This window comes from Mauremys mutica, chromosome 10 (genome assembly GCF_020497125.1).
Source record: "Mauremys mutica isolate MM-2020 ecotype Southern chromosome 10, ASM2049712v1, whole genome shotgun sequence".
Classification (NCBI taxonomy): Eukaryota; Metazoa; Chordata; order Testudines; family Geoemydidae; genus Mauremys; species Mauremys mutica.
The window spans coordinates 34,520,042-34,536,468 of record NC_059081.1 but is presented as its reverse complement, the minus strand read 5'-3'; the positions used below and the strand labels follow the sequence as shown (position 1 = coordinate 34,536,468).

Here is a 16,427-nt window from a genome sequence, read left to right as displayed (position 1 = left end):
ACTTTCTCCAAGAAGGCTTCAACAAAGGTCTCCAACCCAGCACCGTGTCAGGTGTTCACTGTTATTAGTGTGATGTTTGCATGATCTCTGGATTCCATGGCAGAGAGCCCTCAGGTAGCCAGATTTCTTAGAGCAGTCTCATTAGCCAAGCCAGCAGTCAGAACACGTTCCAAAATGGAACCTACCCCTTGTGTTCAGAATTCTAAGAAGTCTTCCCTTTGAACCACTGACATCAGTATCAGCATTCTACTTGTCCATCAAAACTTGCTTTCTGATAGCCATCATGTTTGCCAGGCAACTGTCAGAGTTGGTGGCCCTATCTTTGCAAGAGCCTTACTGTATGTTCCACAAGGACAAGATGGTGCTTAGAACTCAGAATAATTTATTCCTAAAGCAAACTCTTCCTTCCATGGTCCCCAACAGATACTCCCTTCATTCTGTCTGAAGCTACAGTATGCCACTGAACAGAGGTAGTACACGTTAAATGTCAGAAGAACTCTGAAAATCTACCTTCAACATACAGAATTCATAAAGAGGTCAGGTGCCCTATTAATATCCTCCCACACATAATGTCAAGTACTCAGAACTTTCAAGACTTCCATTGTTAAATGCCTTAGGCTATGCATTGTGAAGGCATACAAGGCTTGAAATTCTAGTTCTGAAAGGGGACGGGGCACCCTTCATGCAGTCCTGACAACCTTGTGGGCAGAAAGAGCAAATGCATCCACATCAGAAATTTGTGAGGTAGCCATGTGGCCAACTGGTATTACCTTTATCAAGCACTATAAGGTGGATTTCCTATCTGTAGAGGCTTCCTTTGGCAGGAAGGTGCTGCAAGTGGTGGCCCAGAAATAATATTGCCCTTTGAGCAAATCTTATAAATGGAGAGGGATTCCATTTTTCTCCTTTCTTTCTGACCTTTTTCTATAACCTTCAGTATGTTTATTCGCTGCTAATTACTTCCCAGGCAACCAGAATTGTGGGAGATGCTGGGCTGCACAATGGAAAATTTCTTACGAATAATTTCCTTTCTGCTAGCAGCATCTCCCACAATTCTACCCACCCTGAAAGGCTTATGAGCCAAAAAGTCAGATGCTGAGTGGGCTCTGTACGTAGTTGGTCTAGTTACCTCTGGAATATTTGTAACTCATATTGTTATACAAGTTTCTACAGCTTTGGAATAACTCATTTGGTGGTGAGTGGAAGTAGAGGGGCGGGGGGGGGGGGTAGCCATAGGTGCCAAGACTTTGATCCCTCTCTGTGAGCTGAAGAGAGGAGGGGATCAGCCCAGATGCCCAGTACTATGAGAGACACTGCTAGCAGAAAGGAAATTATTGGTAAGACATTATCTTTTTTTTGTGTCATATGTAATAGGGAAGGTACATTAAAACTAAAAAGAAAACATATGCTTTGTTAAGCCAAGCTTTTTGCTTGCTTTGAAAAATCTTATGGTCTGTGTAACAAATACTGTATGATAACTAACTGAAATCCCTAGAAGTTCCTACTATACCAAAAGCTAATCATGCTATTCCTGACCAACTAAAAAGTCTGTTTTCTACACACATTGATAAAAGCTAGGACACAGATGAACACTTACTGATCCTGAATCTTGCCTGTGAACACACAGGCATAGCTCATGAAATTGCATTGTGATGAGGTATGCTGTTCCTACTTGTTTGTATTGGCTTAGCAAAATTCTCTGTCCAGCCTTTTTTTACTCTGGTAGTAGCTGTCCAGTGTGTCCAATTATACTCTTGGTGATAGCACTTGACGTGACACCCCACTGGAGAATTTGTAGTGTTGATTAATTTTTGCACATGAAAATGGCTCAAGTATTAATTATTTGTATTGTGGTAGCACCTAGGAGCCAATCATGTGCCAGGACCCTCTTGTGTAAACACACACAAAACAGTTCTTGCCCTCAGAGAGCTTATAGTTGAAGTACGGTCGAAAGTGCTGCTCTGCAGATGTCACACAACAGAAATTAGCCACTAGTCAAGTGTCTTATACCATTTGTGGTCACCTTGCGGCTTTTTGAGTACAAGTCAGTGGTTTTTGTGAAAGAAAGCCAGGACACGACCTTGAAGTGCAGGAATATATAAGACAGAAATACAGACAGAAAGCATGCCTACAATGACCATTTTCATAGAAAGCCAGCAGTTATGCATTTGCACAGCACAATGGGGTCCTGGCCTATGCTTGGTGTCCCTAGGTGATACAGTACTGCAATGCAAATAACAGTAATTCCTGTGAAATTTTGGGACGTCCCCAGCAGACACCACCCTCCCAGCACCAGGGACTTCTGAAAACTTTGGAGAAGGAAAGCAGTTATGTTGGGCCCATCAGACACCTACTCAAAATAATATTGCAGGTTTTAACGTGTATGTTCCAAGTGCAGAGGGCATCATGAGAATAGCAGTTGTGGGAAAGGCAGGATTGAGGATGAGGTCAGAAGAATGGCAAATCTGTGAGAGAGCTTAAACTGTGTTACAGGCTGTTTTAGAAGACAGGTTGAACCATTTGTGTTTATTTTCTTTCAGCTCCCAGCACAAGTTATGATTCTGACTCTGCCAAGCAGATGTGGTTTGTAGCTCATAGAATACATACCAGGAGGACTTGGCAGCTGTCAGACACGGACATGGCTCAGTTTCAGTATGAACACAGTAAATGGAAGGACAAAGGGGTGTGAGGTAGGCCAGTGCACGCTTTCAGTTTTGGGGTTTTAGAGTTGCTTGCTACTAGCCAGTGTGATATCTTGTCTTTTTAGGCAGGAGTGATTTAGTTGATGGAGTGAGCTTTTTTTATGCTCATATTTTCTCATAGTGTTGTCAAACGTGGTATTTGGTGGAGGGTTCTTTGGCCATTATGATCAAAGGTGCAGCATAAATGTGAACCAAAAGTAAGGAAGGATTCAGTTGAAGGCGAAGGACGTACCAGAGCATATTACCTGATCAGAGAGAGCATCTGTCACCTATTGGTGGTGATATTTTTTAACTTGAACAGCCACGTCCCAATGAGGCAACCGCGGCTGGTCCATGCCAGCTGACTTGGGCTTGCAAGGCTCAGGCTAACTGGCTGTTTAATTGTAGTGTAGACGTTTGGGCTCAGACTGCAGCCTGAACTCTGGAACCCTCCCACCTTGCAGGGGTCAGCCACCGGTTTTTAATTGCAGTGTAGACATACCTTATAGCTTTTCATTCGAGACTAGCATCCCGGTTTTGGTGGTCAGGACAATCTCAATTGGCCTGGAAAAGGGGAGGAACTTTTTTTTATCTGAAGATGAAGAAATAGGTCAAAGGGATGGCTCAAGGTCAGAGCAGTTGGCTGTGGCCACCCTTTCCTGTAAATGTTAGGAAAAACGCGTAGATTTGATTGTTGTTAAAAGTTACTGCCATTCTGAAAAAATTCATTAGTTAGAGATGTTTATTCTTGAGAGTATCCTGGGCAATGCTATTTTTTTCCATGGAGAGATCCATGGGGAAATATGGCTGAAAATATGTTATTGGAATGGGATATAGCTGCACTTAAAGAATTTTTTGTAAAGCTTTTGTGAATTTTTTAATGCACTCTGTGTTTGGCTATGACAACAATGGTAAAGAGAGTAAGGCTCAGGAGTTGGGTATGAATTAACTATATAAGTAATAGAATAAACAATATATGAGCCATTATAGAGCTATTGTATATATCTATATAAAAACTCTATCGGTAGAGGGAGAAGTAGGCCTTGAAGCCATAATATTTCATTGAGTATTCTATGAAATCAACCGAGTTAACAAATATTCTTTCAGATATCCTCCTTGAATCTGTGACTTTCTCCCTTGTTCTTATGAAATGACTGAAGAAAATTGTTACAATCCTTGTGGAAAAGTTAGACTTTAAAAGAAAATAATAACTTTTGCTATATGTTGTTTGAAGCCATCTCAAAGAAATCTAAAGCAAGGTTTTCTTTTAAATTCTATAGGCTTTTAGAATAGAATATTTTAGAATCCCTGTTAAATTATATGGGATTCTTCAATAATGGAAGTTCTCATGAAATATTTCTTTAAAACATTTTTTCTACTCTGTCTTTAAGGCTTGTGTGTTATGCTGGATGCCTGAGTCACCCACACCGGACTGTGCCTACACACTTCTCTTATATATTTAATGTTTTAAATATACCAAGAGAGTCGTTTTCTCCAGTTCCTTAAAGGCACTTTCTCTCCACCTGTTCCTGCCATCATAGGGAGATAAAGGTTTTTCCTGGTTCCTGCACATTTACTCAAGGCTGAATTTCCTTGGTGCCTGGCTTTTTTGCTTGCATTTGTTTTGGTGATCTGCTCCTGTTCCCCAGAATCTATCTCCTGCTAAGTCACTCTAGGGATGGTAGTATTTACAGTCTGGTGATCCTTCCAATACCACACTGAGCTCCCAGATAACAATCTCTGACTGACTACTATTAAGATCACCTAGAACCTGAACTGGAATAGAAAGATTGTTCAGGAGGGAACAGTCTTAAAACAGTGTACACATTTAAAGAAAATATAATGGGTTTGATGGTGTAATCAAGACTTGAATAGCCTCATTTTAAACTCTTAAAAATTTTGGACACACAAGGTTAAATTTAGAGTGTTCAGCTCAATAGCCAGGGGCGCTGTGATCTTGCACGGAATGTGAGAAAAATAAATTGAAAAACGAATGGGACTAGTTGAAGCAGGATTGAGCTAAGAGAGGTATAACAACAGATCTGGAGTACACAATTTGTTTTTCAAAATGTTCTCAGAATCTCAAAACCATTTATTAATCATTTTATAAAAAGCTAGATACCAGAGAAGAAGGTGAAAAGAGAGATTTTTCGCTGCTAGAAAGTGTGGTGTCTATGTGGATACCCCGTGGGTAGTAGGTTTCTTCCCCACTCCTTTGTCATTTAAGATACAAACTGGAGGAAATCAAGCCTGAAAGTGAAAAATCTGTTGAGGAATTTGGTTTTTCTTCCTCTCTATTTAAGGGCACACTTCACCTGGAGTTTTGTTTTGTGCTCTTTATCTTCACCCTGACAAAGAAATTATTATGGAAGGAAATACCACTTTCTTTTCTCTCCTTTGCACTTTCTCTCTGCTTTGAGATCTGAAGGATCTTTAGAGCACTGAAGTCAATGGGACTACTTGTGCTTAAATTATGCATATGCTTAAGTGCTTTGCTGAAGTGAACATAAGCCATTAGTCCAGGAACTGAAAGCCACAGTCTGATTTATTTGTTATCCCCATACACCTAAACATCACACCATTAAAATACTCCCCAACACTCTTGGGGTAGGGAATCATCGTTTTATTCCGTGTTTGTTCAGCATCTAGCATTGTGAGGTCCTGGTTCATGACTAGGGTTCCTAGGTGTAGGTGCTATGGTAACACAACTAACAACACATTCTCATTCAGCTATTGTGATCATAAACTACACAAACCAGTGTATGCCTGGTTGCAAGAATGGTGTCGCCAGGAAGGCTTCGGCTTCCTTGACTATGGGATGCTGTTCCAGGAAGAAGGACTGCTGAGAAGAGATGGGGTCCACCTATTAAGGAAGGGGAAGAGCATATTTGGCTACAAAATGGCTAACCTTGTGAGGAGGGCTTTAAACTAGGTTCGAAGGGGTGACCAAAGTCCACAAGTAAAGTAAAAAACATGGAGACCTGAGAGAAGGGTCAGAATTTGGGGAGTACATTGGCTGTTATAGCAGGGATAAGGGAGAGACGACAGAACCGGGGGGAGGAGGGAAGAATCAAATCAGTATCTTAGATGTTTATATACTAATGTGAGAAGAATGGGGAATAAGCAGGAAGAACTCGAAATGCTAGTAAACAAACACAGCTATGACACAGTTGTGGCGGTGATTTTATGTGATTTTTATATAAGTGGTTTTTAATGGTTAGGATAAGATTTTTATAAGGTTTCCCCTCATCAATATGGACTTTGGTACTTTTCAAAATGGAGTCAAATCTCCATTTTGTCCCCAGAGGCGGGAAAATTAAGATGCCAGAGCTGTGACTTGAGAGCTGGTTCATACCAGTTGGGACTGGCTTGTAACTGCCATCCCCTCAGAACTTTCCTGCCACTCACTCTTTATAAGGAACTGTGCCATGTCATCACGGTGCTGTCCGTTCAGGAGGCAGCTGTGTGCAGTTGGGCTTTTGTGTGGGTCTCCGGATCAAGAGCTGTGAAGGATCTGTGAAACCAACAACTTACCTGCCATCCAGGGTTCTTTGGTCCATCAGCAGCGTCAGCATCCAGCAGCCGAGATCCAGCGTTCCTCCCCAAAGGCCAGCGTTTGGCCCGAGGGTAGAAGGTCCTGGACCCACCGCTCACTACCATCTGACCTGTACATAGATGACATCCGATTATCAGTAGGCTATACTGGGGATTTGTTTTGTTCTGTTGCCAAGGAAGGGGTATTTTGGGTCTGAGCTTCAAGCTCCTTCATTGCAGTCCACTGTTAGCTGTGTTATATGTGTTTTTGTGGTGTTCTCCATATGCACCTTTCATGTAACCAACCCTTAATACAATACTTACCTGTTTCAACATAATTTTTGTCTCTCCTCTCCTTTCCTGCACCACACTTCTGAGGGAGGGCGGGACACAGGAGCTACTTCCTCAGGTGATAGATCCTGATAACAAGTCCAAGAATCTGTACCTGTAAAAGGGAAACGGGGGGGCTTATTTAGTTTTAATTTTCCCCTGGTTACAGTTCACATCACAGATTATTGGTATAGGAGGGTACAGCTTGCTCAGAAAGGACAGGCAGGGAAAAAAGGGAAGAGGAGTTGCCTTAGATATTAAAGATGTATACACTTGGACTGCGTTTGAGATGGAAATAAGACAGCCTTGTTGAAAGTCTCTGGGTTAGGATAAAAGGGGTAAAAAACAAGGGTGATGTCATGGTAGGGGTCTATGACAGACCCCCTAGCCAGGAAGAAGAGGTGGATGAGGCTTTTTTTAAACAACTAACAAAATCATCCAAAGTACAGGTCTAGGTGGTAATGGGGGACTTCAACTACCCAGACATCTGTGGGGGGTGGGGGGAAAGCACAGCAGGGTACAGATTATCCATCAAGTTCTTGGAATGTATTGGAGACTATTTATTTCAGAAGGTGGAGAAAGTTACTAGGGGAGAGGCTGTTCTAGATTTGATTTTAACAAATAGGAAGGAACTGGTTGAGATTTTGAAAGTGGAAGGCAGCTTGGGTGAAAGTGATCATGAAATGGTAGAGTTTATGATTTTAAGGAATGGTAGGAGGGAGAACAGCAAAATAAAGAAAATGGATTTCAAGAAGGCAGACTTTAGCAAACTCAGGGAGCTGGTAGGTAAGATCCCATGGGAAAGCAAGTCTAAGGGGAAAAACAACTGAAGACAGGTTGGCAGTTTTTCAAAGAGACATTATTAAGGGTGCAAGAGCAAATTATCCCACTGCATAGGAAAGATGTGTGGAGTATGGCAAGAGACCACCCTTAACCAGGAGATCTTAAATGATCTGAAACTCAAGAGTCCTACAAAAAGTGGAAACTAGGTCAAAATACAAAGGATGACTATAAACAAATAACACAAGTATGTAGGAACAAAATTAGAAAGGCCAAGGCACAAAATGAGATCAAACTAGCTAGAAACATAAAGGGTAACAAGAAACATTGTATAAATACATTAGAAGTAACGGGAAGACCCAGGACAGGGTAGGCCTGTTGTTTAATGGGGGAGGGGAAACAATAACAGAAAATATGGAAATGGCAGAGGTGCTTAATGACTTCATTGTTTCAGTTTTCACCAAGAAGGTTGGTGGTGATTGGATGTCTAACATAGTGAATGCCAGTGAAAATGAGGTAGGATCAGAGGCTAAAATAGGGAAAGAGCAAGTTAAAAATTATTAAGACAAGTTAGATGTCTTCAAGCCACCAGGGCCTGATGAAATGCTTCCTAGAATACTCAAGGAGCTGACTGGGGAGATATCTGAGCCATTAGCGATTATCTTTGAAAAGTCATGGAAGACGGGAGACATTCTACAAGACTGGAAAAGGGCAAATATAGTGCCAATCTATAAAATGGGAAATAAGGACAACCTGGGGAAGTACAGACCAGTCAGCTTAATTTCTGTACCTGGAAAGATAATGGAGCAAATAATAAAGCAATCAATTTGCAAACATCTGGAAGATAATAAGATAAATAACAGTCCGCATGGATTTGTCAAGAATGAATTGTGTCAAACCAATCTGATAGCTTTCTTTGATAGGGTAACAAGCCTTGTGGATGGGAAAGCGGTAGACATGGTATATCTTGACTTTAGTAAAGCTTTTGATGCTGTCTCACATGACCTTCTCATAAACAAACTGGGGAAATGCATCCTAGATGGAGCTACTAAAAGGTGGGTGCAAAACTGGTTGGAAAACCATTCCCAGATAGTAATCATCAGTGGTTCACAGTCATGCTGGAAGGGCATAACAAGTGGGATCCCACAGGGATCAGTTCTGGGTCTGGTTCTGTTCAATATCTTCAATGATTTAGATAATAGCATAGAGTGTACACTTATTAAAATTTGTGGACGATACCAAGCTGGGAGGGGTTGCAAGTGCTGTGGAGGATAGGATTATAATTCAAAATGATCTGGACAAACTGGAGAAATGATCTTGCTCCCCAACAGAGGGAGCAAGGAGAGGCAGCACAGCCAGAAGGGAAGAGGCGGGGCCAGAGTCTCTCCACTTCTGGCCACGCTGCTCTCCCCCTAGCCTCTGAAGCAGCTGCAGCTCCGGGGCTGGCAGGCTGCAGCCATGCTGCTCGGCCCCACCCCCCAGAGCAGGCTTCTAGTCCTATGATTCTATGAGCCCTAAGAGCTCCATAGACAACAAAGGAATTCCTCCTGCTTACATCATAGTTGAATTTTTACTCAAATTTCTTTCTTAGCACTCGGAACTTCTGAGATAATGTCACAGGGCTCAACTCACCACCACAGCACCTCCTGCTGGCTGTCCTGGGAATTAGCTCTGGTTTGCCAGTGCACCTTCATCTAGTGGCATATCACCGCCATCTGTTGTCAGTATCTGTCTTGCTCTCAGGATCGGGGTGTCCTCTTCTGGACACAGCCCTCTGGCTGTACCCCACACGGTTCTCTGCCCCCCCTTCTGGGGGGCCGGCAGTCCTCTGTCCAGGGACCCTCTAGCCAGCAGCCACACACTGCATCACTTCCAACCCCGCGCCATCTGTTTCCCATGGCCACTTCCCCACAGCCCTAGCACCTTCTCTGCCCTTGTATCAGGGCTTCAGTCTGGCAATGGTCAGCCAGAACCTCACTCATGCTCCCCTGATCCCACCCAGCACTGCTCTGACCATGGTGCTCTCTTCTCCCTCCTTCAGGGCAATCAGTGCTCCCTCCCTCAAGCTCCAGGGAGTGACTGAAGCTGCTCTGTTCATCAGCTTTTCTTATATGGCCCAGCCTGGCCCTGATTGGCTGTCTCTCTGCCTTTTCCCGACTGGCTGTCTCTACAAGCCCTTTCCTAATTGGCTTCCTGTGCAGCCTCTCCTGGGCTGCTTTAACCCCTCTTCTGCCAGTGTGGGACAGACGCCCCACCACAGATCATTAGAATTGTTTTATTGGCTGTTGTCTTGGTAGTAACACAAGACAACAGCCAATGTGACTATACAGATATGGCCAGTGACATTTACTGCTAGACTGATCACATAAATGACTTTGTCATATGTGTGTAGTTTTAATAACTGTTCTGTCAATATTTGTCATGTGAAACAGATGTTAATTTACCATTCTTTCAACGAATGATCTTCATGCTTCTTTCAGAAGCATTTGTCTCTGGTCATTCGCAAAAGGTGTTCTGAGGGGATTGGTGAGGAAGACTACTTGGGATTCTTACCTATAGTCTTTGAATGATCACCGTGACAGCAGGCACTATGGGTTCAGCAGGAGATTGAAGTAAAGCAGTGACTAGCCTAAAACCAGAATTTTTTCTTGTCTTGTGGGAATGTGAGCCATTCCTCTTTGTTCATGAGTTTTAATAGTGACTCCAGGATCTCACTTAGAAATATATCAGAGGACCACAGGGAGCATGATCACAAGCTTTTACAGCCAAAATAACTGAGGTCAACCAGAGAAACCAACGCAGTGGCAGACCACTTACCTCCTCTAATCATTAGAGAAGAGGGAAGACCAAGATTTCAAAAGTGAGTGTCTAAATTTGGGCTCCTAAATTCTTATTTAGGCACCTCAATAAGCTACCTAATTCTCAAGTGCACCCAACAGTTCCTATTAGAGTTAATGGCAGCTGCTGCAGGCTGAGCATCTCTGAAAATCAGGTCTTATATTTAAGTGCTAAATATGAACTAAGGGGCAGATTTTCAAAAAGCAGTTAGGTGTCTAAATAGGCAAACAGGCACCTTCTGAGTTATTCAAAAGCACCTAATCTAACTTCTACTGATTTCAAGGGGACTAAAGAATCCAATATGTGTGCTTAGCTGCATCTTCAGGCACCTAGATATCTTTGAAAATCTGGTCCTGTGTATCTAGATCTTGATCTAATAGTCTGTTCTCCTTACCTATAAGCAGTAGTCTTCCACCCACATTTCAGCTGAATAACCAGCAGCATTGGATTATGCACATTATAAATCTGTGGAATAGTATTTTACTGTGGAGACAGGAATGTGTCATGTACCAAGCAGTGCACATTAAAATCTTCCTCAGTCTTGGGGAGGAGGGGGGGGAGAAAAGAGAGAAATTGAGCTAAACTACAAAAATAGTAAAATGATTGTCAGTGCAGGATTCTACTTCTACATTTTGCTATAATCAGAGAATGAGACACTGTAGGGACCAGCGCTTTTAAAGTTCTAACGCCTATATTTAGTTATTTTTCACTTTTGAATCTCACATTGAATTAAATGTTGAACAGTCACACATGGATAAGGTGTCATGACACCTTTAAGTGTGAAGGATGCCCAAATGCTTTACAATATATAATTATTAGGGCAGTCGATTAATCAGTTAACTCACGTGATTAATTCAAAAAATTAATTGCAATTAATCACAGTTTTAATTGCACTGTTAAACAATAGAATACCAATTGAAATGTATTAAATATTTTGGATGTTTTTCTACATTTTCATATATATTGATTTCAGTTACAACATAGAATAAATAGTGTACAGTGCTCACTTTTATCACAAATATTTGCACTGTAAAAATGATAAACAAAATTTTTTAATTCACTTCATAAAAGTACTGTAGTACAATCTCTTTTATCTTGAAAGTGCAACTTACAAATGTACTTTTTTGTTACATAACTGCACTCAAAAACAAAACAATTTAAAGCTTTAGCACCTACATGTCTACTCAGTCCTACTTCTTGTTCAGCCAATCGCCAAGAGAAACAAGTTTGTTTACTTTTTTGGGAGATAATGCTGCCATCTTCTTATTTACAATGTCACCTGAAAGTGAGAACAGGAGTTCGCATGTGTCATGGTCTGCACCCTCACTTGAAACTAGGGGGTTTCAAGTTGAGGACCAGCATGTATTCCCCCACCCTAAAATCCTAGGGTAGGTCTCCTTCGCTGCCACCAGTCAGGTTAAAGTGTCTGACACACTGCCTGTCCCCCAAGCTTCCCCTGGGGAACCCAGATTCAAACCCCTTGAATCTCTACACACAGGGAAGCAGCCCACTTCCCCCCTCTCTCTCTCCTAGCCACTTTGGAGAGATATACACCGAGTCAAATCCTTGACTCAACACAAAGAGGGACTCACTTCCCCCTCCCCTTCCCTAGTCCTGGAAAGAGATACCTGATTCAAACTGCTTGAATCAAACCCAGGAGGAACTGTCTCTTCCCCCCTCCCCTTCCCCTGAATTTCCACAAGAGAAGGAATTAACCAAGTCCAAAGAAAAGAAAAGAATTTATTAAGAGAACAAAAAGAAAATACAGAATCTCTATGAGCCTAAGCTGGACACTCATAGGGGATAACCTTATCAATCTCTGGAGAGAATTCCCCCTCCCCCTTTCTCAGTAAAAGCAATATCAGCAAACAGGAATAAAGCATTTCCTTTAGCAAACACACAATTGCAAATATAGAAATCAAATCATAAGACTAATTCGCCTTTCTAATTAATACTCACTATTAATTAGTAGAAACTACTCCAGGAGAACTTGGAGACATGACTGTCCTCTCTTAGAGCCAAAAAGAGTTCTGAGCAAACAAGGAACACAGACAAAGGCTTCCCTCCACAGAGATTTGAAATTATCTCGTCTCTGATTGGTTCTCTGGTCAGGTGGTCACCAGGTACTATATGTTAACCCTTTACAGGTAAAAAGGGACCTTAACCCTGATCTGTTTATTTATGACAGCATGGCACTTTTGTAGCTGGCATTGCAAGGTGTTTACCTGCCAGGTGTGCTAAACATTCATATGCCCCTTCGTGCTTTGGCCACCATTCCAGAAGGCATGCTTCCATGCTGTTGACGCTCATTAAAAAAATAATGCGTTAATTAAATTTGTGACTGAACTCCTTGGGGGAGAATTGTGTGTCTCCTACTCTGTGTTTTGCCCGCATTCTGCCATATATTTCATGTTATACCAGTCTCGAATGATGACCCAACGTGTTGTTCATTTTAAGAACACTTTCACTGCAGATTTGACAAAACGCAAAGGTACCAATGTGAGATTTCTAAAGATAGCTACAGCACTCAACCCAAGGTTTAAGAATCTAAAGTGCCTTCCAAAATCTGAGAGGAACAGGATGTGGAGCATGCTTTCAGAAGTCTTAAAAGAGCAACACTCTGATGGGGAAACTGCAGAACCTGAACCATTAAAAAAAAAACCAACCTGCTGGTGGCATTTGACTCACATGATGAAAATGAACATACATTGGTCCGCTCTGCTTTGGATCGTTATCAAGCAAAACCCATCATCAGCATGGATGCATGTCCTCTGGAAAGGTGGTTGAAGCATGAGGGGACATATGAATCTTTACTGCGTATGGCACGTAAATATCTTGTGACACCGTCTACATCAGTGCCATGCAAACTCCTGTTCTCACTTTCAGGTGACACTGTAAACAAGAAGCAGGCAACATTATCGCCTGCAAATTGTAACCAAACTTGTTTGTCAGAGCGATTGGCTTGAAGTAGGACTGAGTGGACTTGCAGGTGCTAAAGTTTTACATTGTTTTGTTTTTGAATGCAGGTTTTTTTGTACATAATTCTACATTTGTAAGTTCAACTTTCATGATAAAGAGATTGCACTACAGTACGTGTTCTAGATTAATTGAAAAATACTATTTCTTTACTTTTTTACTGTGAAAATATTTGTAATAAAAAAAAGTGAGCACTGTACACTTTGTATTCTGTGTTGTAATAGAAATCAATATATTGGAAAATGTAGAAAACATCAAAAAATATTTAAATAAATTATATTCTATTATTGTTTAAGAGCACTATTAATCATGATTAATTTTTTTAATCACATGATTAATCACAATTAATTTAATTGATTGACAGCCCTTTTGTGAATCCTTTGCACTCTCATGCTGATGAATCCTTCCAGATTCTCTCACTATTTCTCAGTCATTTTACTTGCCCCTGCTGAAACCAGCGTGAAAGTATGCAATTGATTCTATGTGCTTTGTAACAATGCAGTCACCTCTGCCAATGTTTCAGTATGCACCCTTGGAAGTCACTTTCTTTAAGTATTACACAATAAACACCCAAGCAGAGATTTGATATGCTTCTCAGCATTGTGCCTCCCAGTCTACATCTGTTTTATTATGAATTTCTTCAGTGGGGGTTGTGTATATGTGATATGGAACATTCTTAGGAGTCAAGAAATGTGTTAGAACTAATATGTATTGGAAAGGGAATATTTAAACTACCAGTGGAACAGAGAATGGAGTCTGTGTGTCTGCTAAAGGATTCATTTTACAAATAAAGGCAATTTTAAAAATTAAATTATTTAAAAATGCAAGGACTGGATGATTGAGTAGATGGGACTTGCATTAACATTAATTCTTCCCACTCTCTTATAACACCCTTTCCTTCTGTTTTGTTGCTTCTCAGATAAAAAAGCTTTCTGTAACTTCCACGTTAAAGTTCTTTGGCCGGGAATTTAGACTCAAAATCAGGTCTCATTTAAAAATAAACATATAAAATGTTTAAAATAGAAACTTTCACAATTGGTTTAAAATGTCAGTGAAAACGTTGGTTGGTTGTAAACATGCCCTTATAATGTGCACGACTTAAATATTTCATCACAGCTATAATTATCAGAACTAAACTAAAGTACTAAAAGTAGACAAGTAAACAATTAAATCTTCCAAGATTAGTTTAACTATCTCAAGGGTTAACTAACCCAGGGAAAGAAAATTATTTTTAAAAGATTTTTAAACTGACCTCAGCTCTTTAACTGGGAAAGACATGAACCACATAGTTGTGTGTCTTCCTGGGCAGATTTTTTTTTTAGGTGTGTATCATAATTTAAAATGTCTGTTTAGCCTGCTGATTTAGATTAATTTCAGTGACTGTATTTATTCTGGTGCTTATTATTCAGTGAGTTTTTCGCGTGGGTGGTGGAGTGTGGGAAACTTTTGCTTTCCCATGTATATCAAATCCTTGAGCATTTCAACAAAGTGAAGCAAAATAATAACTGGAAATGGAAATTTCCCATTGCTCCATATTTACTGTCATTCAAGTTTGCAAACAGTCTTTGGAGTTTTTATCTTCTGAAACTCATACTGTAGCTACGTGTCCTGTTTTGCTTTGTTTCCTAAAATGAGACGCTTACACACATACTGAGCTGTGCTAATGTTCCCATAAGACAATGCATAAGGCTGCTAAAATAACCCTGTTAAAGCAATCTATAGAGATTTGGTGACTAGTCTTATCATACTTGCAAATTTTCTAGCAAAAGTGCAAGTATTTTTTCTGTGTAAATAAAATAATACATTTGAGATATCCTGTGCCATAGAAACTGAAGTTTTTGGTGTGGTTGGTGTTCTAGAAATACTGGATAAGGTACATTTTACTTGTAACTAATTGTTTTCTGCCTGGCAGCAAAACAAGATTTTTAGTGCTGTATTAGAATTCAGTTTTTGTGCAGAATTTACTTAATTTGCATGGGAACTAGATTATATTTATGGCTGCATTTTATGAAATACAATTGGGATGTATATGAAAATATGTAGCTGACTTTTCAGGCTGCACAGCATAACTTCAAAAACAGTGAAGGATAGAAAACATTGCTTTAAAAGTTTTTGTTTTTATAAATTCCTACATATCCAGCCCACTAGCACCTTGATAATGTGTGAATTAGCAAATTTAAAAACTCCAGGATAATATATCACAACACGCTATACTCTGTTCATTTATTTTGACAGTTGTCTTTTAGTTTTAATTTTTCATCATATACATATACTAGGACATACACTGTTAGATATAGTGTAAAAAGACTAAAGTCTTAGTAATAGGAGGCTGCAGCAGCCTGACATTGTCTTTGCTGAGAAGTAGGGAGATACCACCCTTCTGTGTTTGAATTGTAAGGTGTGATGGTCTACAGTGTATAAAATCTATAGTAGCAGAAAACCCATTTTCTTTTCCCTTACTTAAGAGGAAAACAAACAGGGAACATGATACAGATCCTTGGGTTGCTTATTGAGATGGGATACAGATCCTTTCACTTTTAGATCACTAGTTCATACCTGATGATCAGTACAAGCTGACGATTACTTGGTGGTTTATATGAAAGGAGGTAATGGTCTCAGTCCAGTACCTAGTGGAAACATGTCTAAACTACATTTTCATTTGGCACATTTATCATGCATATTGGCAGTTTCAGCAAAGAGTCCAAGAGTTTTAATGGGCATAGATATTGAATTCACCCATTGGACAAAGCAACAAAGAGTCCTGTGGCACCTTATAGACTAACAGATATATTGGCGCATAAACTTTTGTGGAAAGCTTATGCACCAATACATCTGTTAGTCTAAAAGGTGCCACAGGACTCTTAGTCTGGATCCGTAAAAAGCAACAAATACGGCTACCCCTCTGATACCTGACACCATTGGACAAAGTACATCAAAAACAGGCATGAGTCATGTTGGCACGGAAGTGTGATCTGATGAAAAGGATTATGCAGAGTTTTGGGCTTAGGGCTCCACTAAGTATTATATACTGATTTAATTTAAGATCTGGCTAATGATGGTCACACTTCTTTTCTTATCAACCACCTGTCATATTGGTGCAAGGCTATCTCTTGAATACCTGGTGTAAAATAATATGCTAATAATATGACAATGGACTTTTAGCTGAGCAAAGAAGAGGAGAGACAAATCAGCACCCTTGTATTAGAGGCAGGTTGCAATGAGGTTAATGTGTGAAATGATTGGGGGCTTGCAATTAACCACACAAAGAAACATTTCTCTTTATTCAGA

At 40.5% G+C, this 16,427-nt stretch overlaps 1 protein-coding gene across 4 annotated transcripts in view; it reads left to right on the top strand.

Annotated features, from left to right (window-relative positions):
* The first annotated feature begins 573 nt into the window (after nucleotides 1-573).
* Nucleotides 574-16,427, top strand: part of GRB14 (growth factor receptor bound protein 14) — a 128,768-nt gene continuing 112,914 nt past the window's right edge. The window contains exons 1-2 of one of the 4 annotated variants that reach the window (XM_045032933.1): nucleotides 574-744; nucleotides 2,541-2,690. In XM_045032933.1, coding sequence (XP_044888868.1) covers nucleotides 2,668-2,690 — 23 coding nt within the window. In that variant the 5' untranslated portion in view covers nucleotides 574-744; nucleotides 2,541-2,667. Of the gene's footprint in view, nucleotides 790-1,295; nucleotides 1,338-2,540; nucleotides 2,691-16,427 lie in introns of those variants that run through there. The other 3 variants (XM_045032934.1, XM_045032937.1, XM_045032932.1) reach the window with 3 other exon arrangements.